This window comes from Manihot esculenta, chromosome 5 (assembly GCF_001659605.2).
Source record: "Manihot esculenta cultivar AM560-2 chromosome 5, M.esculenta_v8, whole genome shotgun sequence".
Classification (NCBI taxonomy): Eukaryota; Viridiplantae; Streptophyta; class Magnoliopsida; order Malpighiales; family Euphorbiaceae; genus Manihot; species Manihot esculenta.
The window spans coordinates 7930586-7957470 of NC_035165.2; the positions used below are offsets into that span (position 1 = coordinate 7930586).

Below are 26885 nucleotides of genomic sequence, written 5' to 3' on the forward strand. Positions count from 1 at the left end.
CAAGGGGACTTCTCTCTTCCTGGCTTTCTTTGTCCATTGTCAAGCTTGACAATGATGGATGCCAAATTCAGTCAAGCAGAGAAAGGGATTGGTGATTATGATACAAAAATATTAATTTGAGTTATTTTCTTTCTTTAATTTCAATAAACTCATAAACTGTCTTAATATAATAATAAGTAGATTCGAGAAATCTCATGTTATACTATTTCAGTCTCTATTTTAAAATAAAGAAAAGAAATGAACTAAGAAGAAATTTAAGTTAAGTTTTGTATTGATAAAAATGGACAAAGTGTTCCCTAGATTGAATGCAAGAGGCTACATTATGATGGAGTTAGTAGGCATTTGTCAACTTTTATCAACCCAATTAACCTAATTAATTAAATTATATATTTCTTCTGCCTGTAATAATTATGCCCTTCCTACGAAACCATCTCTTTATTTTATTCATAATTTAATTCTACTCTTGCCCACTTTCAATATGAGCTTAATCATAACAAACATGCCCTATTTTTACAAATTAGGTAAAATTATATACTCCCATTTATAGGTCATTTTATTTAAATTACAAAATAATTATTATAATATATAGTTATTATTATTAAAAAATTCAAAAAAAATAATTATAATTAAATATATAGTGATATAGATGAGGGGGCTAGGCTTTTATAGATGCTATTGATGGATGCAAGAAAGACAAAGATAAAATTGGCTCAACTATGGAAGTAATGATTTCCATCAAGATTTTCCTTTTTATAGTGCAACAACTAACTACTATTTCCTACACTTCCCAAGTGAAATTTGTAATTTTGAATCAATTAAATTTTTTTATATTTAAAATAACAAAATTTAATTTTTAACTTAAAAATATGTAAATGTAAAAAAATTAGAAATCATACCTAATTATTTAAGAATTTAATTAAATTCTTTTTGTAGTAAATGATTTCTTCCAAACCGATGATAAGAAAATAAAGTCTCGTGCTTTATGATTTAATAAGTAATATAATTTCTTACATAAATAAAATAATGTTTTTTTTCAAAATTCTTAAAAGTAAAGTAGGAATAAATAGTTGACAAACAATGTAATAAATATCCATAAACATGCCTAGATGAAATGACATGAACACATACCACAAGGTTTTTTATTTAAAAAAAATTAATTTCTGGATTGGTTAATTTGAGTTTATTCCAAAGACCCAATAATTAAATGAGATGATTAGTTGAATGTGCTGAAGAAAGAGAAATATTAATTAGAAACCCTAAAGAATCAAAGGAGAAGACAAGAAAAGCAAAAACTAGACTTTAATAAGTTAAGCCCCCATGGCCTTTAAAGATAAAAAGAGATGGAATTTTTTATTTCTTTTTGAAATTTCTTTTCCATTCTTTTGTCTTTTTGAATATATTAAAGCTAAAAAAATTAATTAATTATTTTGAGTCAAGTTGTCTAAATTAAATTCATTGTTTATGAACAATAATTCACAAATTCTGGAGATAAGTCATTAATGGAAAATAACGTGAACCCACAAATTCTTTTTTTATTATTATTATTAAAATTTATTTATTTATATAAGTTTGTTGTACGATTGATTTGTTGTAAAGCAATTTTCATTCACATGACGCCAATCTTTAATGATTTGTTTGTGTTTGTTAAAATTTTTAAAAAAAATGAAAGAAAACAGAAAGATGAAATAAAGCATATAATAATAATAATAATAATATAAGCAAGGCGAGATTACCACAATTTGATTTTTCTTTTTTTAGGATTTAATAATCCAAAAGTGTTTGATAATAGAATTTGGACGCACGTGTAAACTTAGATTGTGGGGCCAGTGATGTGTTGAATGGATGTGGAAGAATATGTCTTTACATATGACCCTATTTAATTATGCAATGATAGTGTTATTTACAAAAAAAAAAAAAAAAAAAAAAGGGAGGTAGCCCATAAGCCCAACCCAGTTTGACCATGCTTTTTGAATGCTATGTACATGGGCAAGATACAAGGATAAATGGGCCAACCCCAAATACAATTAATATTTAATTGAATTTTGAGATATTTAATTTAAAATAAAATATTCATCAAATTTTAATTTGTAAATACAAAAAATTCGAATGATTAATTTAATTAATTTTTTTATATTTTTTCTATGAGAATTAAATAATTTTAATGTTTTCATTTTACTTCTAAAATATAAATTAAAAACTAGAGATTATACTATAAATTTTTTATGAACCAATTAATGAAAACTAAAAATTTATCACTGTTATATAATTTTTTTTTATTAATATTTAGAGACGTTAATAAAATTAGACTAAATAATAAGAAATTAAACTATATTAACCTATTAAAATATTTTTAAAAATATTTAAAGAATTTAATTTTTTTTATTATCTATTGTATTTTAAATCTTATTATTAATTTTATAGGATTCAATGTAAAATAATTATATATATATATAAAATATTTGGGGGGAGGGGGCTAGTCCCTCCTAATTACGCTCCTGGAGTTTCCGATGGTCAATCCCTCCAAATCTATCATACAGTATCCATGGCAGAAGGTCCGGAGGAGAGACAATTTTCAATTCTTCTTATAGTTTATATAAAAGTCTAAGCAAAAACTTATAATCGTTGATAGGGTCACCATCGATTTAATAATATATAAATTATTTAGCATAATTTATAATTCACCAACCAAAAATATTCAATATTAATAAATTACTAAAATATTAAATAATCAGTATCAAAATGAATATTTTTTTTTTGTCTGATTGATATATCAAATTTTGAAAAAAATTATTATAAATATTTTTTTTAAAAAAAAATTTGTGTTTGATAAAATCATTGAATTCTTGTAAAATTTGATTTTGAATTAAAAGTAAATTTTATTAAAATTATTAAAATTTTACAGAAAATAATTTTATTTAAGGTTATTTATATTAAAATTATTTAATTAATTTTTAAAAATTCTTTTTATTTTTTATCTTTTATTTTTATTTTAATTTTAAATTTATTTTTTATTTTTAATTAATAATTGCTCTTTACAATAATTATTTTAATTCAGTTGTTACTATCCATACTTAATACACTTATAATTAATATTAAAATTTTATTATATTATTTTGTTAATTTAAAAAAATAATTTTTATATTTTTAATGGTAAAAACTTATATAAAATTCAGTTTTTAAATATTATAAAAATATTAATAATATTTTTTTTAATGAATGTAGTAAAAATAATTGTTATTGGGATAAATATTTATGTTTAGTTCAAAAATAATAAGAATGATGAATAAATTAAATTAATTTAAAATTTTATTATTAATTTGTCTAATATCTTAAATTTTATTATATTTAAATTAATTTTAAATAAAAAAAAATTATGAATAAAAATAAATTTTATTTTATTAATAAAACTTAATTTTTTATGAATAAAAGAAATTAAATATCAAATAAAGACTTAAATAAAATTGTGATTTGATATACTTTAATAAATGGGTTAGGTGCAAACAGAATAATAGCCCGTTATTAGCTTTGTTTAAATGACATGAGGTTTGTTGTTTTTTAGCATTAGGTATTGACGAATAGAAAAATGTGGAGGTTTTGCTGTAGAATGCTAAAAGCGTGGGTTCGTATTTCTAGGAACAAGATAGGAAAAAGACGATGCATTGGATCGCTTTTTACGTGGCATTTTCGTGAACTTGGTCCTTTCACTTGGCAAAAATTACATGTTATTTTTTAAAATTTATAATTTTAAATATTTTATTTATACGAAAATATGTTTCTAGCTAAAAAAATTATATACTCTTATTTTGAATAAAATTTTCATAAAAAATTAATTTTTATTTGAAATCAGAGATTCTGTTTTAATTTAATTTTTAAAAAAAGATTTTTAAATATTGCAAATGAAGGGATAAAAGAAAGAGTTAGAAATATGGGAACGTGAAAGACACGTTCGGAACATTCTAATTTTAGAGTGGAACCGACCAAATGGGTGTTGGATAGGAACGAGCCATCCCGCAAAACGCGGCGATCAGTAAAAGGGTGGTCCCTCAAGCCACATGAACTTGAAGAAGATCACCATCCCTTGGTTCCGTTGTGGTTAGAAATTTCTTTGACCTATCCCTCTCTCTCACGTGGTAACCGCGAAGGGACGAGTGTGGGCCCCTAACAATTGGATAAGTTGGAGCGTGACGCGTGTTTTTTGCGGTAGTGGAAGAGGAAAATGGACGATGAAGGAACGAAGTTGTCTTTTTGGAATCCTCGTCCCTTCCCTTCTCATTAACCTTCTAGGAAACTAGGCTCATTGTTCTATCAAATTACCCATATGCCATCGCACCATTGACCCTTTTGCCTTCATTTCTTTCTCTCAAAAAATTTTCTACTTTTTTAGGTTTGGAAAACTTTTTAAAAAATTAATAAACGAAGATATTTTTTATGCAAATATAATTTTACATCTATTTATATAAATTTAATTTTATAAATAAATTATATATCCATTAATAAATTTATTTGTATATATTTAATTAAATAAAAAAATATATTTTTATGAAAATAGAAAAAAAAAAAAGAAAGGAAAGAAAGCAAATGGCTTTTGAAAATGTAAAGAGTGGCGCTCGTGCGATTAAAGATTGCTACAAATGAGCAATTATTCCACCACTATCTAAAGCTAAAACACTCGCACAAGTCGCTTTCTCAGGATTCAACTTTTCCACTCACACCATTAGCTATCCATCGGTAGGTTAATATTGCAATTGAGAAGCAAGCATGTAAAGTATAATATTAATTTTAGTTAGCTAGTTAACCAATCAGTTAGCAGTCAACTAGAGTTTGTTTAGCTTTAGTTAGTTGGTTATTGCCAGCTTGGTTTATACCTTTTTTTAATAAATTATTTCTTAAATTATATAATCACACATGATTTTTATTTTTTCAGATGAATTTTTTAAATTAAAAAAACATTTTTTATTTCAAATACAGACACAAACAAAAAAAAAAACTTCATATGTCCTGTGGCACTCTAGATCAGGACAGGCAGACGTCTATTATTGATGAACAGAAACATTGATTCTCAAAATTGTGATATATGCCCTCTCTTTAAACAACAAAGATTTTTTTTTTTTTTTTCTCTTTTTAAACCAAGAGCAACATTCATGTGCTCCACCCATTTGAACTCATCGTCCACGCACATTTTGGGACCATTCAAATGTCCATCTTTTTTAAGAGTTCAGTATGTTCTTAATATAGCTGATGAATATTCTAGAATACTCTATAGTAATCTGGACATGCACTCTCATAAAAAAAATATAAACACAAATCTAAATTAATTTATTTTTTTAAATAATGACTAAGTTACATAAAAAAAAAATCTCTTACTAATTGAAAAACCTCATTTGAAAAACTCCTTGATCACTTAAACCATGGAGTTTAAGACAAAGGTCAACCTCAAACAGTAAGTTTGACTTTAGAGCACTTAAATCTGCTTTCATATGCTGGACAGAAGACATACAAATTCAATTTGTCCCTCTTCTTAATTAAGAGATATTAAATTACATAAGTCAAAATTTCCATTTCATTTCATATAGCCATCCTAAGACTGAGTTGGCTTTTATGGTCCTCCATAAACTTATAAGTCTACATATTAAGTGGTCTGTAAAGTACTCGTTTCATTTTATAATTTTTTTTATAATTATATTTATTTTAAATATATTTAATTTTATTAAAAATTAAAAGATATTTTAAATATTTATTTTAAAATAATAAAAAATAAATAAAAATTATACTAATTTACATTAGTTTTAGTTAACTAATCAAGTAGTAGTTAACTATAGTTTGTTTAGGTTTATTTATTTGGTTAGGTAGCTCAAGTCGTGTGTCCAGCTGAACAGTTACCAGACAATTTCCTTGAATATAAATTCCTTTTAGCCTCCACTTCAACTGTACTATTCATTCGTCAGAATTTAGTCACTTTTCTTAATTTGTTTCCATGGCGACTTAGTTATGTTCAAAGCATCTGGTGAGCAGTCCCGACTCCAATGAAAAAAAAATTATGATCATATTTAATTGAGGTAATTTAATTAAGAAATTTAAAATTTTTTAAAAATATTAAAATTTTATTTATTTAATTATTAATATTTTTTAATTTTTAAAAATTTAAATAATTTTCTTCCTTTAAAATTATTTTCTTTAATTCTATTCAAACTAAATAAAGTCTATAATAATAAAATTAAATTATACATATCTGTGTGTTATTTTTTTCAACTGACTTTGATATCCTACTTTCTTTTAAAAGAATTAAAAGATGTGTGCCGAACAAAACACCATTTTAGTCTAAATGGCATCCGGGCAAACAAAAAAAAATTATAATTTAAAAAATAAAAAATAATTATTTTTAAAATTCATTTTTTAATGATTAAAAATATAAAATATTAATATTTTATTCAAAAAATTGGAAAATATAGTTCTTTTCATTATATTAATTGAAAATAGTGAAATTTATAATTTTTATATTAATAGTTTATGAGTTTCATATGTATACTTTAATTTTTTTTTTTTTCTTCTATTCATAGGGGATAAGTTGTTAGAATTTGACCAAATCCACGTAAACAATTTGAGAATTAACCCTTCCATTGTAATTCCAAAAAGAAAAGCGAATGCCACGTGAGTTATATGTCTCGTGTGAAAGCATTTCCATTTTTAATTTTGTAATGCTTATCCAGTTTAGTTGATGTATGGGCCGCGATTGCCCACTTAAAGTTCCCTTTTTACAATTTTACCCTTTGATATTCTGTTTTAAAAAAATATATATATATATATTTTTTTTTTTGAAATGAAGAAGGCGGTACGCCACCATGGTCTTTAGCTTTTTGTTTACCAACCTTAGCCGAAGCCTTAGTAGCTGTCATTTACAAGCACACAGCTCATCTCATCTTCTGACAGATTGCGTTTTTTATATTTTGTCACTGTCACCCATTGTCCTCCTTTCCTACTAACATGTTCAGAAAATTATCTTTTAATTTGTATGATATAAGAAAAAGTTTTTTTTTATAAATATATTAATTAACTTTTTTTATTAATTTTAATTATTTAACTCATATAATATAAAAACATACTTTTATAGTTATTTTTTTTATTTTAAAAAATGTATTAAAGCTTTCATTTTTTTAATTTTAATTGGTCAATCCATATATATCCCTTGAATTGATTGAAACATATTAGGAGGAAAAGTGGCAATAGAATAAACTGAGAAAAGATTTTGGTGTTTAATTAATATAATTTATTTTAAATGTATATAATTATATTAGAAATAAGTGATATAAATTTAAATATGTTAATTTTTAAAGGTATACTATAAAGTAAATTTAGATTTGACAACCGCCGCATTTTCTAAAATTTCAAGATTTTGGGTTCAACTGAATTCAATAAATTGTACGAAACAAAATGAAAAGAGGAAAAAAAATATTGAGATGCACCATTTTATTGAACTTCAGCAAACTTTCTCTATATCAGTTAGCTATCACTGACAGCTCAAAAATTTGTTGGACAAATTATAAAACATTAATGTTTTCTTATTTTCTGAGTGATTCAAATTAATGACACAAATTTGATATGGAGGCCGGAGCTTTTCGTATAATTATGGAAATTGATTGTGCTTGAGCTTGTATACAAGTATCAGCTAAGAATAATAAAAGACCCCAAGTTTCTTTATTGTGCCTATCACTTGTTCTGTAAAATTCCACTTAGAAAGAATATTATCTCTTCGTTTTCTAATTTCAGTGCGTAACAACGTAAACGAAAGGCGACTCGACATCTTTGTTGAAAATCAAATTAAGTGCCAATTCAACCATTGCCAGCAACAACCCGAGGAATCTAGCGCCAAGAAACATTGCTTGCTTGTTGCTATTGTTGAGACGCTGATGGGCCTCTTGACCTTAATCGTGCATTCTTTTGTGGGATTTGCACGGTCATTTAGCGACTGCGAAATAAGAAGTACAACCGTATGGTTATTATTATAGCAACATGATGCGTTTTATGTTTTATTTTAAAGCGATGTGAATATAAGTTTCAATTGAGTAATCAAGCATGTGAGAAACAATTATTATTATTTTTTATTTTATAATATTATATTTTATATCCTAATTTGAATATGTATTAAAAATATATTGATATTTGTGTTTTTATATATTTATATTTGAATAATTCTTTGATCAAATTGCATTGCTAGAAAATCTTAGATTGTTTTTATTTATTAAATTTTCACTTACTATAATTTTTTAAAGTTCAATGGGCTGAAAATGTCTATTATAAACTGTAATTATTTGTTTAATACAGTGGTTGAACTTGAATCCCTAATAACAGCTAAGAGATGTTGGTTAGACCATAAATTATTGACCCATACTCAAAAAATAAATAATTAACAAGAAAGCAAGAGAGAGAAAGAGAGACAATTGTTTTTTTTTTTTCTGTGATTTTTTAAAACCAAGTTCCATGAGTGACAGGTTGAAAGTTGCATTCATAATCATGGATATGATTTGGAGGGCTAAAACCCAACCCTATAGATTAAGGCAATAGATAAAGAAATTAAATAAATCGCATTTGTAATTGAGGAAAAAAAAAAGATAAATTCATTTGGCGTGTTAGCGGAGGATATTATAGATAATTCAGACCTGAAAAGAAACTCCCAAATTTTTTAAATGCCTAAATTACCCCTTATCCTCTTTCATTTTCTCACGTAATTTCAGAGTTGGCATTAACATCAACAACCTATGTTGACCATTTTTGAAAAATAAATATTAAAGGTGAGCTCTTCTGGCAATTGATAAGAAAGTGACCAATTTCAAATCCCATTTGCCTTCCTTCCTCCATATTCTCCTGTCATCTCAATCAACATTGACTAACAAACTTAATGGTAACTTTCTATTTAATTGCTGGTAAGCTCAGGCTAATTTCTCAAGCATCTTGCTTTCAGTTGAAATTATTTATTATTATTATTTAATTTATATAGTATAGAAAAAATTTTTAATTTTAAAAAATATATTATAAGTAAAAAACTAAACATTAATATTTTTTTTAAAAATGTGGATAAAAAAGGAAGGGCAGTTTGGTAAATGGAAGGGGGAGGGGGGAGTTGAAAACTTGAAACGTGATCCAAAATGAAAACCAGAGTTAAAGAGTAACCAGAGTGGATAGTTGGGTCGACGCTGACTCTATCTCTATCCAATACAGAGACGTCGCATATCATATATATGCATCTTCTTCTCTCACATTTTCATCTTTCCTTTCTCCGTTTCATTGCCATTTCTCCTCTCTCTCTCTCTCTCTCTCTCTTCATCTCTATTGATAATCCAACACAGCTTCCATTTCCCATCTCTTTAACCATCTTTTCAGTTCTGTTTCCCTCTTTTTCTAGACCTAATAACCAATCCCAACCCTCCGGTTTCTCACCTAACTTACTCTCCGGTCACCGGTTTATTAACCGCAAGGTAAGTCCTCCAATCGTTTTTCCTTATTTTTCGTCCACTGTTGAATTGAGCTTCCTTTTTTCTCAAAATTTCCTGCATCTTTTCTGCTTGTTTACCGTGAAAATGAGGAGGACGAGAGATAAGAGGGGAGAGAAATTTTATTTATTTATTTTTGTAATTGGGACTTGGGAGCGGTTTATTGGCAACCAAACAGAGAGAAAATGTTGATAACTTGATCTGATTTTGGTTTAAATTTGGTTTTAGAATTGTAGTCTATAAATATGTCTATGTATGTATAGGATGATCGACTTTGAATTATATTTAGAAAGTTAAGGTCCAGTAACTTCAGCTCTACCCTGTGGCCTTGTCTGTGAATCGTGCTGCTTTTATATATAGTTTTGTGACTATTGGCTTCCTTTATACTTTGGCTTTGGTTTATTGAAGTCGAGTTTTTAAATAAATTGTAAATCTACAGGTATTGCTTTCGTTGAATTATATTCTAGTTTCATTTATTTACCCATAGAGAGAGACAGAGTCCTCTTTGCATAGCCTTCTTTTATTGTAAACTTTAGGTGCCAAACAAATACTTCCAATGAAAAATTGAATTGTTATTCTCCAATAACATGTACAGAATTCCTTAACAACTTATTGACTATAAATTCACCCATGGAACCCAAGTGAAAATTTTGAAAAAGAAGTGGAAATTTGAGGTATGAAATAGCCGGAGTGGGTGAACTCCTCTTACAGGCCCATGATATTACCTTACACGTGTTGGGAAATGGGAACTCTATGTTAATAATTCTTTTTTCTGTTTCCCCATTTTCTTATTAATAATCATGTTGGCAGAGGATTTTATTTTCCTTCTGGTGGTTGTTTTCCACCTTTTATACTGGTTTATACGTTGGAGGCTTAGCAATTGTAATATGTGCATGATTCTGTTGTGCTTAACTTGCTTGTGTGATTGTGCTGTCTTCACATCCAAAGTGCGTTAAAGTTTTCAAATATAGTTGTAGAGGTAAATGATAGAGAACGGTTAAAAATGGATGAAGTTTTGAAGGACTAAATGTCCATGTTTATTCTAGACTTGGGCAATGTCATTGGTGCAGCCTTCAGTCGTGTTGTAAATCAGGGGAATGAATAAATTCTTGTTTCATTTTTGTAGACTTCTTCTAGATTTTATGTTGACCATTAGTGCTCTTTGCAATTGCAAATGAAAATGCAACCATCAGTGTGTCTAAATAATGTCAAGGTAATATCTGAGGGCAAACAGGTAAATAGAGATTGAGAGAATGGATGGAAAGAGAAATGATAACAAACTTTATATTAGTTGGTATTACCTATATTTGAGAAACCTCAAATTGTAATAAATTTCATTAATCATCTGCTAAAACTTAGGGTTTTTCCTTCTTTTCCAATCTGCCAAAACTTAGGGTTTTTTTTTTTTTTATCAACAGTAGTCATACATATAGAAATATGAACACATAGTCATACGTGTAGAAATACTAACACAGATTCTTCATACTTCTCTCACACCCCTGTCCAGCCTGGATGCTGGCAGCAGCAGAAACCATTGCTTATACAGTTTTCTTCATGCATAGCTCCACTGTCGTTGATGCATCTCTTTCTACTGCCATGATCACCCTTATCTCTGCCCTGTGGTTGCACCTTCATCTTTGCTGGCTGACTATTGGCAAATTTTTATTGCCATCAATGTTGCAGCCATGTGGAACGAACTTTTTGGTTTTGTGTTTTTGTCTTGGAAGGGTGAATTTCTGATTATTTTTTTGTTGCACTATTCAAAGAAACTGGAAAAATTAAATGTTACTTTTGTTTATTGTGATGATTATTTTTGTAAAGTTGCAAGTGGATGGCGTCTCAACAGCGCCCAACCCAACCCTCACAACAACAGAACAAAACCTACATGTTGCTTATCTTGTTTGGACTATTTATTTTTAAGGATGGATGGGTATTCTGCACATACAATAAAGTGGAAATTCTTATAGGTCATATTGTGCTTGATGCTTATTTATTATAATGATCTTACAATGTAGTGAAACTAAAAATATGCAAATGGCATAAATGTTATGTTCAAATGAATATAAATATATTTTTTTTCTGTAGGTCTGTGGGCAAACAATTTGTTTGTGGAAGTGTGATATTTTTATGAGTGATGGTGTCAAGATCCTGTATGAATTTCTTAGACTTGGCTTCTGGGAACCTGTTGGAAATTCCTCATACTCCAAGATCTATTCCTAGAGTGATGACTGTCCCTGGAATTATCTCAGATTTGGATGGTTATGGGCCTTATGGGAGTAATGATGAGGACTCAGAGATTGCTTCATCTATTTGCCGCGAGCGGAAAATTATAGTGGCAAATATGTTACCTTTACAAGCTAAAAAAGATCCAGGAACTGCCAAGTGGTGCTTCAGTTGGGATGAAGATTCGCTTTTTTTGCAACTGAAGGATGGTTTTTCTCCTGAAACTGAAGTTATTTATGTGGGGTCTCTGAAGGCTGATATAGATGCTACTGACCAGGAAGAAGTTTCCCAAAAACTGCTTGAGGATTTCAACTGTGTTCCTACATTTCTACCCCAAGACCTACAGAGGAAATTTTATCTTGGGTTTTGTAAACAGCAATTGTGGCCTCTTTTCCACTACATGCTGCCCATGTGCCCAGACCATGGTGATCGCTTTGACCGTAATCTTTGGCAGGCCTATGTTTCAGCTAACAAAATTTTTGCTGACAAGGTCATGGAAATAATTAGCCCGGATGAAGATTATGTTTGGATTCATGACTATCACTTAATGCTTCTTCCAACTTTTCTGAGGAAGGGCTACAATCGTGTCAAGCTTGGATTTTTCCTCCACAGTCCATTTCCTTCATCAGAAATATACCGAACTCTGCCAGTTCGTGATGAAATTCTGAGGGGACTTTTGAATTGTGATCTAATTGGGTTTCAAACATTCGATTATGCACGGCACTTCCTCTCCTGCTGCAGCAGAATGCTTGGCTTGGACTATGAATCAAAGAGGGGACACATTGGACTTGATTACTTTGGCCGAACAGTGTACATCAAAATATTGCCTGTAGGTATACACGTTTGCCGGCTTGAATCAGTAATGAATCTTCCCTATACGTCTGCAAAAGTGAAAGAAATTCAAGAGCAGTTCAGTGGGAAAAAGGTAATTCTTGGTATTGATGACATGGACATATTCAAAGGCATCAGTCTGAAACTATTGGCAATGGAACAACTCCTGCAGCAACATCCAGACTTGCAGGGAAAAGTAGTCCTGGTTCAGATTGTTAACCCTGCAAGGGGATCAGGGAAAGATGTCCAAGAAGCAAAGCGGGAGACATATTTAATTGCCAAAAGGATCAATGACGTTTATGGTTCACATGAATATGAGCCAGTAATTCTGATTGACCGTCCTGTTCCTCGTTATGAGAAGACTGCCTATTATGCTGTAGCCGAATGTTGCATAGTGAATGCAGTGAGAGATGGGATGAATTTGGTGCCTTATAAATATATTGTTTGTAGGCAGGGAACCCCATATATGGACAAAGCCATGGGCATAACATCGGATTCTCCTCGCACTAGCATGCTTGTTGTGTCTGAGTTTGTTGGTTGTTCACCTTCTTTGAGTGGAGCAATTAGGGTAAATCCATGGGACATTGATGCTGTGGCTGATGCCTTGAATTTGGCTATTACCATGCGTGAATCTGAGAAGCAGTTGCGTCATGAGAAACATTACCGGTATGTCAGTACTCATGATGTGGCATATTGGGCACGCAGCTTTATGCAGGATTTGGAGAGAGCTTGCCAAGATCATTATAATAAAAGATGTTGGGGAATTGGGTTTGGCCTGGGATTCAGAGTTGTGTCTCTCTCTCCGAGCTTCAGGAAGCTGTGTATTGAACACATTGTCTCGGCTTATAAAAGGACAAATAGAAGAGCAATATTTCTGGACTATGATGGTACTGTTGTACCACAGACTTCTATTGTTAAAAGCCCCAGTGCTGAAGTCATCTCTGTTCTGAAAACTCTGTGCAATGATCAAAATAACACAGTGTTTATTGTCAGTGGGAGGGGGAAAAATTCATTGAGTGAATGGCTTGATCCATGTGAGAGATTAGGAATAGCAGCTGAACATGGATACTTCATGAGGTATGTGAATGATATGATTAGCACAAAGCTTGGGATTGCAAAAATTTACAAAATGTTGATTTTTTCTGTCCTTTTTTTTTGTCTTTTCAGGTACAATAAAACCTCTGATTGGGAAACCAATCCTGTTACCGACAATGATCTTGATTGGAAAAATATCGTTGAGCCTATAATGAGATCATATACGGAGGCAACTGATGGCTCCAGTATAGAGGTTAAGGAGAGTGCTCTGGTATGGCACCATCAAGATGCAGACCCTGACTTTGGATCATGCCAAGCCAAAGAGTTGCTGGATCATCTTGAAAATGTCCTTGCAAATGAACCAGCTGTTGTTAAGCGTGGTCAACATATTGTTGAAGTTAAGCCACAGGTACAAGGCCTCCTTAGCTCCCTCCAACACCGGGAAAAAAGGAAAAAAAAAAGACACACACACATGCATTCACATGCATGACCTCTCTCTCTTGCACAAACAAAATCACATATGCCTGTTTTGGAGAAAATTTTTATCATATTAGCTGATGCATTGTATGTTTTAACATTCAGGGAATAAGTAAAGGATCTGTTGCTGAAAAGGTTCTTTTGGACATGGTTAATCATGGGAAGCCACCTGACTTTGTGCTGTGCATTGGTGATGATAAATCAGATGAGGACATGTTTGGGAGTATACTAAGCACGGTTTCTGATCCCACTTTGCCTGTAGCACCAGAGATATTTGCCTGCACTGTCGGTCAGAAGCCAAGCAAGGCTAAATATTATCTCGATGATGCTGTTGATGTTGTGAAATTGCTCCAAGGCCTTGCAACTGCTTCATGCCCAAAGCCCAAGCATACTGAACAGGTCCTGGTCTCTTTTGAGAGTGCTATTTGAGTAAGCTGGCAAATTCCATGCACTGTGACCATCAACTTGATTTTGAGGCTTTTATACCTGTGAATGAAGATAGAATGTTTGGCCGTTGATATTTGATTTGATCTGATGCATGATCGAACCTTGCCGGTGCAGTTGTGGTTTTTGGGCATCTCTTAAAATGCTTGGCGGAATAGAAAAAGATGGATTTTTTGGAGAGACAACTGACAATTCCATTTCAGTTATTCCTGAGATAAGTCGTGCTTTTACTGGTGGTGCCATTAAGATTAATTCTCAGCCGCTAGCTTCCAAAAATATTCCTTCCCCCCTTTTTCTTTTCTAGACTATGATGCACCTTAAATTGTATAGATACACTGTTATTTGACACCACACACATGTCAATTTGATACTAAAATGACTATTGGCTATACGCGAGTTGAATGTGTCCGATTATTTGAATTGTTGGAGTTGGGTGGCTCGGCAAGTTGTAAATACTTCTATAGTTTTTTTTTTTTTTAAATTTTCCATAGAATGTTGCTCTCTCAATCCGTTTTTGTTTAATATGCTTGTGAACTGAGGCAAGATACTAACAATTTGTTTCCTGTTAATGAATGCGTATAGATTTATATTATCACTTCAATTTCTTCACTATTGGAGTCGTTGACATTGAAGTTCATGAAGAAACTAAATGAAACAAAAGTGAGCGTTGGTCCAGAATTTCTATCCCAGACTGCAATTTGTCATTATTTAGCCAATTAGAAGGAAGCTGTTGGGTATTGGTGGCTAAAGAATGATTGACATCACAATTGTCGAAATCTAGGATAGTCTTGTGGTCCTTTCATTTCATGTATCTGTTGTATGAAGAGGACATGACTCGGGCTATTCGAAAAAATGAAAAGGAAAAAAAAAAACTCAACTTATTAAACTTATTTAAAATTGGAATTAATTTAGTCCGTTTTATTTCTCCAGTACCTAAATTCATAAGAAAGACCTTATAATGAACTATAAATATAAATTAATCGTATATTATTATTTCTTATATTCTAAAAGATGAATTCTGTTTTTTTCTCTTTCGTTCTTTTTATTTTTGAAATAATAATTTATTTATTTACTTAGTAATATACTTATATTTAATGTACATTGAAAAAAAATTTTAATAGTGCATAAGTGAGGGAAATTTCAATGAACTCCATCACTAAAACTAATAGATCAATGCAAGTGGAGGTAATAAATCAATATTTAATTTAGTATTATGTCAAAATTAACTAATTAATCTTAGTATTTATGAAAATACACTAAATAGTTTTGCATTCTTAAAAACTCAACTAGAAGGTTTCTACTATCAAATTTCAGCATTGTTACTATTAGTTTCTCTCCTTTTTAACATATAGACCAATGATAACACTGTTAAAATTTAATGTGAGTGATTTTTTATTTGGTTTTCAAAACTACAAATATTATTCAATGCTTTTTGCAAATACAAAACATAAGTGTTATTATATTATAGAAATTAAATAATAAATTTTCATAATTTTAATAATTATTTGAGAATAGTATAACATCATACATAACCCAATTTAAAACCTTACTAAAATTCACAGCCCAAAAGTAAGTGCATTTTCTTCTCGAAGCTTTCTTTGTTATTTTCAAATGTTTTCCAACAAGAACTAATTCACGTTGGCGAGTAATGTATATACCTTTACGTTATTTGTATTTTTTCCTCGCTCTTTTAATACATCCAAAAATTACCTCTTTTATTAGTTGTTCCGAGAAATATTCATAATAGTTATTTTGTTAATAATTATTTAATATTTTTATTTTATTAAATAAAAAGTCTGTACTTAATTATACATTTTAATTAATACAATAGAAGTGTTTGGACAAATATTTTTCTAAGTGATTATTTCTAGCATTCCTCTTATTGTTTTTCTTAGATAATCAGTCAACTCTTCTTATGCACATCAACCTTCTAAGTTCCACCAATAAAACAACGTGATTCTCACACATGAAATCCTGAAGGAACCCATCTTGATTCAGGCGGTTTGCTAATATATTGATAGGATATTCATTACTGATATCCAAATCTTGCTCTTCTTCCTCTTATTCTTCTCTTCTTCAGGATTACAACCATCCAGATTCCAGTAAGTTGGTGCACTATCAGAGTAAGGTTCTTGGCTAGCTAATCAAATTGAGGGCCCCCATTCAATTCATTCTTTAAACAAACAAATTACAGCATATAGAATTGTCAATAACCAACAATACCCCATATCAAAAACTGCTAAGAAACAAATAAAATTCCCTTGAAAGAAATTTCAAGGAGTTAAAGAAAGAAATGAAGCAAACCCAGTAACAGAACATCACAGATACAGATGAACAGGTTTAAACGCAATTAATGTTTACTAATTAAACCCATGACTCATAATTTAAAGAGATGAACGACATGCAAAGATACCGAAAGCTTTATGAAGGACTGTGTCTGTTGGGAGTTCAGGTCACACATGGCCATGTTCGGCGGCTGAGAATAGAGGCCAAACAAGCATTAGTAGCGACAAGTGTTGAAACGATAGAAGTGTTTTTTGCTGGCTGATATTGCCTAGGAGTGGAGCTGAACTTGTTTGAAGTACAGTAACTTGAGCATATTGACGTTCATCTGCTTTCAAAGGGGCCCCGTAATTAAAATTTATTTGGGTGAAAATTCAGAGATTTTATGATCAGAAGCCATGGTCCTTTGTCGTCATGCTTAACTGCTCTGGCATGTGGTCCCTTGAAGCGAAGAGAAGGACGCCGTAGTTTTGGAAGTGGAGGGCCAGAGTGGCAGAGGGGTGGGGTTAGGCCAATGTAAGAGAGGGCCCAGCCACCCTGCCCACACTACTGACTGTCGTCACTCGGCCATTATGGAGCTCAACAAGCCAGGACAAGTGGGTCTTACGAGCTTCATTCAGCCCATAGGTCTTAGTGCAAGTGCTTATTAGCTGTCAGCCTTGTCTTGGGATAGATGTTCCCTGGCCGACTAATCCCACTGCCCATCTCAACAGGCCAATCTCCGGATACCCTTGAAGCTTGAACCACTCGACAATCAATTGAAGAGGAGCATTGGAGTCACCATCAATGTTAATTTTCTCCAAAATTTTTTTCTTTCTTGCGCTCATGGTAATGCGTATATGCTAAATACTTGTAATTAGTAAGAGATTAAGAGTAGCCTATTTCACAAACCTGTATGTGATCACCTACCTAATTTCTTGAATCTGAATTTTCAGCCTTAATTACAGAAATAATAAGACCCAAATCGAAAATCGAATCCCCAATTAAGAAATAAATTGAGAAAAAAAAAAGAGGAGGTGGAAGTCAAGAACCTATTAGAGGCCCCTGCAGGTTGAATTATAAGCTACGAAGTACACAGTATGAACAGAGGCAAGAAGGCGAGAGTTAGGTGGAGAATAAATGTTCTGTTGCTTCTTGTTGCCAGTGTGGACCAACCATGATTCTCTCTCCCCTCCCACTGCACTGCCCCCAACTGCGCCAGTGACCTCTCTCTCTCTCTCTCTCTCTCTCCTTTTAGCCTTTCCTATCCTCCATTCTCACTTTCTAGAAAACTGTTTTGAGCATCTCCCTTTAGTTTCATTCATATCCAAGCCATTTTTTTTTATTGCAACCCATATAAGAAGTAGGGCTTGTTGCAAATGCCCAGAGCTTGAATCTTCATTTTGTGGTGTTAGTTGGTCTCCTCTTCAGAATAGAAGAAATGTGTGTAATGTATAAGAAATTGTTAGTTTTATTCCTTATGCTCTCGCTGCTTTTTGGAAGTGTTTCTTCAGCTCCTTCTACTACTTCACCTGCAAGTGAGTTTGTGTATATTGGCTTGGAAGCTGCTATTTTGTTGATCTCTTTTCTGCTTGCTTGTTTGCAGCTAATTTTGTTTTCTTTGCAGAGATTGTCAATGGATTATTTTCAAATATCGCTTCTGCTTTCATGAAATGGTTATGGTCTCTCAAAGCCACTACTAAAACAGGTTTAAATCTCTCATACTTGCACCCATTTAGTTTTTTCATCTTCTTTTCGTTCTCTTCTTCCTTTGGTATTCAACTGTTTCTGTGTGGATTTATGTGAGAATCGGTTCATGAAATTTGTTTGCGCAGCGATTTCTGGCCGCCCAATGATGAAGTTTGAGAGTGGATATACTGTTGAGACGGTGTTTGATGGAAGCAAGCTCGGGATTGAGCCATACTCTGTGGAGGTGCTGCCCAGTGGGGAGCTTCTTATTTTGGACTCCGACAACAGTAACATTCACAGGATGTCCTCTTCCTTATCTCTATGTAAGTGGGTTTTTTTATGGCCTGGGATATTGATTGATTGGCCTTGTTTTGTTGAATAACTACTGCTAGTTTGTTTGGCACTGTCATATTTAGTATATTATTTGTCAACATTTTGCCTCTACCAAACTTCTATTTTGTCCAAATTTTACTCTCTTTAATTGGTTTTTGTTGAAACCACAATCAACTTCAGCTTTTGTGAAACATCAAAGAATTTCAGCTATAAATCCACAAACAGCTTTAGCTTATTTGTCAGTAGATTGCGTTAATTAGTAACTAGGTGTTTGACAAAGGTAGCTCTATGCTTTTAATAATTTTACGTGGCTTTTATCTAAATTTTGTGCTTAAAATATCCAATGTAGGGAATGCATAAGTTGTTCATGCAATATCGAAGCCAGTTGCCTTAAGTGGCCAGCATTACATTAAGTGCAATTGTGCTCTAGTTACTTTTGGAGAGATGAGATCCAGAAAATGATTCTGTAAAATAAAATATTGTTTTTCTATAACTTTTTGAAGCATTTGTCTCATGTAGTAGGCTTTTTAGTGTAATCCAAATTTGTTTTCGGTGACAATTTATTTGATTTTGGGAAGATTGGTTCTAAAGAATGATTTTTATACTATTTGGTGGAAATGAAAAACTTAGAATGGTACTCGAAATGGTAAGTCAATATTAGGAAGATGTTGAGAGATTCTAGCACAAACTTTGTCAGGAAAAATGTTTGCCCCATATAAGCTTCCTTAAAGAAAACAGAACCTTAATATAGGGCAGTAAAATTTCAGCATATGCACATCTGCATCCTTTCTTCCTATGTGTTAAGAGTAAGAGGTCCAATTATTTGAGCTTGGGGGTTTACCAGAGATACTTAAAATATCATTTTGTTGATGAATTATCACTTTCTGTATGTGTGATGTCATAGAAGTTATTTGTTGTCCATTTCCCCCCTTCTCTGTCATATTTGTCTAAAGAAATTTTGCTGCAGACAGCAGACCAAAGCTGGTTGCTGGATCTCCTGAAGGTTACCCCGGACATGTAGATGGGAAAACCAGAGAAGCAAGAATGAACCACCCGAAAGGGCTTACAGTTGATGACAGAGGAAATATATATATTGCTGACACCATGAATATGGCAATCAGGAAGATAAGTGATGCAGGTAATTGCAATCCCTAAAGTATGTGAAATCTCATAGAAAATCTCTCCTTTTTTCGGTGGGAGGGTAAATCTATGTATCATTGTGGGAGCTGAGTTCCTATCATCACTATAAGTTCTTAATGTTGGGAATTAAAGTTCAGTCTGAAGATACAAATGCTGATATGATGAAATCTTCCTGCAGGGGTTACAACAATTGCTGGAGGGAAATCAGGCCGTGGAGCAGGCCATGTAGATGGAGCAAGTGAAGATGCAAAATTTTCTAATGATTTTGATGTGGTATACATTGGGAGTAGTTGCTCTCTGCTTGTTATAGACAGAGGAAATCAAGCCATTAGAGAGATCCAACTCCATTTTGACGACTGTGCTTATCAATATGGAAGTGGCTTTCCCTTCGGTAAGCAAACTTTTGTATCAGAATCTAAAATTGTATTGTTTCCTCAATATGATAAATTCATAGGCAATCTCTTTATCGTTCCAGGGTTAGCAGTTCTTATAGTAGCTGGCTTCCTTGGTTACATGCTGGCTTTGCTGCAAAGGAGGGTGGGAACAATTGTTTCTTCTCAGAATGTAAGTGTTACTTGTCAATCATTCTCAGTTTATTTCCTCACCAACTTTATTCCATCAGATAATTATCAGGGCAGGATTTACATCTTGATTCTCCATTCATTTGTTTGAAATTATATATTGTTCTGCTTTCTCTTTTTTGGAACTTTGCTGTTGTTGGTAAATGGATAAGTAGCTTCAAGTAAGATCTCCGGACTCTGCTCTCATGTGCATGTCAAAAGGAAATACAAACATGCAAACTAAATCCAAACGAAGTTTAGTTTCTCCGGCATTACCTGCTTGAGGATTGGCTTTGCTTCTTTCTTCCAGCTGTACATTTCTAAGTTGCAATTGTAGTTTAACATAGAAATGGTGTAGCCCAAGAGATATTGAAGTGAGTTTTATCTTTCTTTTCTTTTCATGGAGGACCCACTTGTTCATGTCTTGGCATGGTGGACCGGGTCTCCAGATGTACTAATCTGAAGTGCCAAAAATGGCCTAGTTTTCTGTGCAAAACATATGAATAGGTTTACCGTCTAATGGGTTTTTTTTTCGGCTATGAAGGACCAGGATACAATGACAAGCACTGCAGCAAATCCATATCAGAAACCTCTTAAATCTGTCAGGCCTCAATTAATTCCAACTGAAGATGAACAGGAGAAGCATCAAGAAGGCTTCTTTGGATCCCTGGGCAAACTTTTTGCCAATGGTGGGGCATGGATTCCTGAAATTTTGGGAGGAATAATCCCTGGTTTTAGAAAGAAATCATTAAGCTATCAATATCAAAACCAGCCGGAGAAGCATCCAAACTCCTGGCCTGTACAGGACAGCTTCGTGATACTAGATGAAGATGAGCCTCCTTCAGTTGAAACTAGAACGTCAACACCAAGGAAAACCTACCCATTCATGTCCAAGGACGTAGAAAATATGCATCAATGGAGGCAAAGTCGAGCTTTCTATACTGGGTGGGATGATGATTTTCAGCAGCAGCAGCATCATCATAGGTATCAATCTACCATCCCGCAAACATACTATGAGAAAACCTGTGAAAAAACCAATGGGATCGTGTTTGGGGCAGTTCAGGAGCAGGATGAGAAACGTGAAGCTGTAGTGAGTGAGCCTGTTGATTGTGGAAATCCCATTTTTAATCACCGCAGCTTTCGCTCAAGAACAAACTCTATGGGTTACAGTAACGGGTATTAATCAATAATCAGATACAAAGAGATTTCGCAGTTATAACCCGATTTTATTATTGGTCCTTGAAAATTTACTTGGAAGGTTCGTTTAGGTTTGGTCATAACATTGTTGGCATGTTCCTTAACATAAAGTGGCACTTGTACATGTACAGGACTGGTTGAAGAAGAGAAAGAAGCAATCTTTCCTATGATTCTTTGTGTCTGATCACTGATGATTCACGTATTTATATATGAGATTCATGATGATTGAGTTTAGTAAAATATTGCTCTTAAAATTATAATTTTTTAATTATTTTTATTGAAAAGTTCAGGGGTTTATTTTACTTTTTACTATATTTTAGAATGAAATAAATCTAGTTAATCTCTTTTTTTTTCAGTTTTGTTATTATAAAAATTATTTATTATTTTTATATTTTTTAAAATTTTATATTAATTAAAATAATAAAATTTAATATTTTAAATTAAAAAATATTTTATTATTAAAAAATACGTCAAGATTTATTTAGGACTTAATAAAAATATATGAAGTTAATTGATTAAAAAAATTAACTTAGACTTATAGCTCTTAGTAAAAATAAAGGAGTTTAATTATATTTATTTTCAGCACTTCAAGGCTTAGGACAGTGCATTCTATAGCCTTGAAAGGTCTAAAATTCGACTTCCTCAACCCCTATTTTGAAAAAAAAAATTATATTTATTTTCAGTAATGCATTTTCGCACTTTCTCATGGATTAATGCATTTTCAAATAAAATCTTATATTTTAATTTAGAACGAATATTACTAGTTAATTATAATATGCTCTCTGATATTTAGTAGAAAATATATTTTAATCCCTTATATTTTTAAAATTTAGTGTTTTGTTTAATTAATAAAATAATTTCTTAATTTAAAATTTATATGTTTAATTAAAATTAATTTTAACATTTTTTCGATATTTGAATCCTTAGAAAATTTAACTAATAAAAAATATTTTTCTAATAAAAAAAATTAATCATGAAAATAACTTTTTTTTTTAAATAATCATTTTTCACTGAAATATCTTATTTTGAATTCTTTCCATGGAATTGAATTCATTTTTATCGGTAAAATAAATAAATAAATAAATAAATATATATATATATATATATATATATTATAATTATATTATATATTATGATATAATAAATATATGAAAGATATAATAAATTCTATTCAAAGTAAAACTATATTATTTTTACATTATTCTTTATCAAATTAAAGTAAAATAGAATATATTATTATGAAATTTAATATGTATAATATAGATAAATAAATATTGTAATATCACACACAAATTAATTAATAAATACTATATTAATAAAAATTTATAATTTTTTAATATATAATAAAGATCATAAAATTTTAAAAAAAGTATAGTTTAACTTTAATAATATATGTATAATTAGAAAATAAAAATTAGCATCCTATTTATAAAAATTTTTATTTTTAAATTCAAAAAATACTTAACATTTATTTATTTTTAATCTTTTCATTTTATATTATGTTTATCTTAAAAAAAAGAATCTATATGTTTTAAACTCAAAAATTATAATTCTTTTCGATTATGATTTATCTTGAATATTATATAAAATATTTAAAAATTAAATTAAATATAAATATAAATATAAATAACCTGATAATAAAAAATCATACCATTAAAGAGAAAATGATTTAATTTTTAAATTTTATTTAAATAAGTGCCTCAAATACATAACAACTAATATATAAATCTAAACAATAATTTTTCTAAAATATAAAGGGGCTAATGTTTTAATATATATACATAATTTTAAATTAATTGAGGATATATTTTGATAAAAAGAAAACGGAAAATACACATAATTTTTAAATATTATAAATATTAATCAATTTAAGATAACATTTAGTTTTGTTTTTAAAAATAGGTTAAGTTTACAATTATTTAAATATTTTAATTTGTGAAGTTTTTTTAAATATTTTAATTTAGAAAATTAAAAAAATAAAAAATTTTATTTTTAATCGAACATATCTATTTTTAAAATATATAATTGACTCAATTCTTATCCTGCTTTAAAATATTAAATTTATTATTAGCATAACTTATAATTTTTTAAATAAATAAAAATACTAACAATAATTTATAATTTTTAAAACAAATAAAAATATTTCTTTTATGTTTGATACACTGTAATTTATTAATAAATTTTTTATATTAATTAAAAATAATAATATAATTTTATTTAATATTTTATTTTTTATTAAAAAAATCAATTCACGCACCACCCATTAATTTAAAATCTAATATTATAAAATATATTTATAATATATTTCTCAATTTATAATGTAAAAAATTTTATAATTTTATTTTTAAATATAATATATCATAAAATTTTGATTTTCAATATAAAATACTAATTTTTATATTTTTATATACAATTTTTTAATTTATTATTATTTTTTAAAAAAATTTAATTTACAATAAAATCTCAATAAATAGAACTTAAATGTAAAAATAATCTTCTGTAATAAAATTTAATCAAGAACATCTTCAATCAATTTAAATTTAAATAAATTAATAATATAATTAAAAAATTAAATTAAAATTTAAATAATAACAAACTATAAATATTTTTTAAAAAAATTATAGTTTAACTTATGATAAAATTTAAATATAAATAATTTAAATATTAAGAGAATCCTTCCTGAATAAAATTTAATCAACTATAATTTAAATATTAAGAGATTTTTTTAATTAATTTAAATTTAAATAAAATATTAATATAATTAAATAATTAAATTAAAAATTTTTAAATAATAGTGATATAAGATTTACTAGACTCTGACAAAAATTTTAATCAATAATATTTGATTAAAATGAAATAATAAAAATGAGAGATTAGAAATCAAAAATTCTTATTGAGATTTTTAAAAAATTGAAGAGTATCTCTAAATTATTTATAATAAAAATTTTTAATATAAAAAATTATAATAAAAATCTAAAAAACATAATTAAAATATAAAATTAATTTCGAAACGGTGAAATTTTTGTTTTAACTTTCGTGATAGATTTATGTCCTGATTACACTTTTAAACATCGTGTATCTCGAATTTTTTTTTAAAAAGAGTATCGTGGGTCTCTATCGAATGTGGATCCGGTTCAAATTTGTTATAAAATTTAAAATTAATTGTTTTTTATTAAATAATAAATTTATAATTAACAAAATATAAAAGAGGTAGTTTAAAAATTCTAATATTTCTTTTTTTTTTAATTTTTATATATATAGTATAAATATATAAAAAGTCTAATACGATGAAAAATAATAATGTGCATAGTGGCAAAACATTATTGTTTCAAAAAATAATTTATTTATAATTATTGAGTTAAATTTTTACTTAATAATATTTATACATAAAAAAATTCAGTAATATTAAATAGATTCTCAAATTTTAGAAAATATATTTTAAATTTTCTTTTATTATATTTGATTAATATTTTTGACCGTCCTAGACGTCATAAAATGTAAAATACGAAGCAAAAGGAAGATCCATTAAATAGAAAGATAACATTTAGATCAATGGAAGAATAACCGCTTGATAAGATCAGAGTTTTACTAATTACTTTAAATATTGTTTTGATTAATTATATCTCTTCTAAATTTTATTTAATTATATAATTTTTATATTAATATTTGTATTTTAATTAATTAACGTCATGAATGGATAATATTAAAAGTGCACACATGCTTGAACTGATACCTGAAATTACATAGTTTATAGATATTTTAATATATTTTTTAAAATTAATGAATTTTTTATATTATAAAAATTAAATAATAATTTTTTTCTTTATTAAATAGAAAAAGTGAAAGAGACAACAATCAATAGTAAAAGAAGAAAGGAAACTATATTAAAATACAAAAGAAGAAGCTGAAGTGAGATTTCCATGCACAACCATGCAAGGTATCTAACGTGAGGATTTATAATCCTTATTTAAATACGTGTTTTATTTATTTGGAGGAGCGCATGTAAATGATCCCACTAATTCTTGGGGCAGTGACCAGGATCTGTTACTGGAAGATTAGAGCAAGGGTTAGGGCTTGATGTTTTTGGGTCACCATTTCTCTCTGGATTAGCCACCTCCGCCTTCTTACCTACAAAGATTTCCCTCGTAGGATACAGAGGTCTTGCTTCAGCTACAAGAGAATTAGCTGCAACGAGGCTAAGGATGAAGATGATTGCCACTTTAAGGGCTTGGAGAAGAGAGTTTCTGTTTGAGTTCATCGTTAAGCGGAGAAAGAAGGAAAAATTTAAGGAGGGAAAAAAAAAAGTAGAAGAGAGAAAGAGAGTTATGGGTACAGAAGCGAGAATGATAGTGCCCTATATATAGAAATGTTTCCACAATAGTACATTGAATTCAAGCCAAGACTCCATAATTTTTCTTTTTTCAGTAATTTTTATAGTAATTTGAATTGAGACTAGTTCATGGTATTCATTTTTTTTTCTTCGTAAATACATATAAACAAATTGTTTTCACACTTACGAATTTAATATGATGATAAACATATTTAAATAAATTTAAAATGTCTTAAATTCTACTCTTTCAATTTTTTATTTTTATTTAAAAAAACAAAAATTACACTCTTTCTTGAATAGATTTTTTTATATTATTATTAATTAAAGTTTTTTTTAAATTAATATAATTATGGTGTTCATTTTTTTTTAACAAATATATATAAACAAACCGTGTTTGGGATGCGGGTAAAACAGGAGAAGTGGACTAGTGAAAAGCGTGGGAAACATGCATGCATAACAAGACCAATGACTCCAAAGTTTTCGTCAAAGGTTGAATTTACTTTGGAAAAAAATTAATTGTATTTGCTCGTCGGAATTTATGTTCGTTTAATAGAAAAATAAATACCGAAATTAATGCATGGCCAGTCTTCATTTATTTAACCATGAGAATTTTAGCCTTCGTTTGGGATAAAAATGTTTTTAAAATAATTTAAAGAAATTTTATATTATTTTTATTTTTCTAAATAAAAATTTTTAAAATTTAAAAAATATTCTCTTTCGACCATAATTTTTATCTATTTTAAAATATAGCTTTTGATTAACTTTCCAGTTCTATTCATATTAAAAATATTAAATTTTATTTTTTAAAAATAAAATAAAATAAAATAAGTTTATAATAATTCATTTATAAATTATTATAATGTAAAAAAGAAAAATGAA

The 26885-nt window shown here is 29.5% G+C and overlaps 2 protein-coding genes across 2 annotated transcripts; both read left to right on the forward strand.

The window, feature by feature from the left end:
* Positions 1 to 9206: 9206 nt before the first annotated feature.
* Positions 9207 to 15090, forward strand: LOC110615034 (probable alpha,alpha-trehalose-phosphate synthase [UDP-forming] 9). The gene is made up of 4 exons (XM_021756741.2): positions 9207 to 9470; positions 11571 to 13616; positions 13707 to 13983; positions 14157 to 15090. Exons 2-4 carry the CDS (start codon positions 11620 to 11622, stop codon positions 14478 to 14480), a joined length of 2598 nt encoding a protein of 865 aa, XP_021612433.1. The 5' UTR covers positions 9207 to 9470; positions 11571 to 11619; the 3' UTR covers positions 14481 to 15090.
* A 1987-nt stretch (positions 15091 to 17077) lies between these two features.
* Positions 17078 to 21846, forward strand: LOC110616081. Its single transcript, XM_021758395.2, has 7 exons — positions 17078 to 18295; positions 18385 to 18465; positions 18593 to 18769; positions 19747 to 19917; positions 20098 to 20310; positions 20395 to 20483; positions 21024 to 21846. Exons 1-7 carry the CDS (start codon positions 18199 to 18201, stop codon positions 21660 to 21662), a joined length of 1467 nt encoding a protein of 488 aa, XP_021614087.1. The 5' UTR covers positions 17078 to 18198; the 3' UTR covers positions 21663 to 21846.
* Positions 21847 to 26885: the final 5039 nt, after the last annotated feature.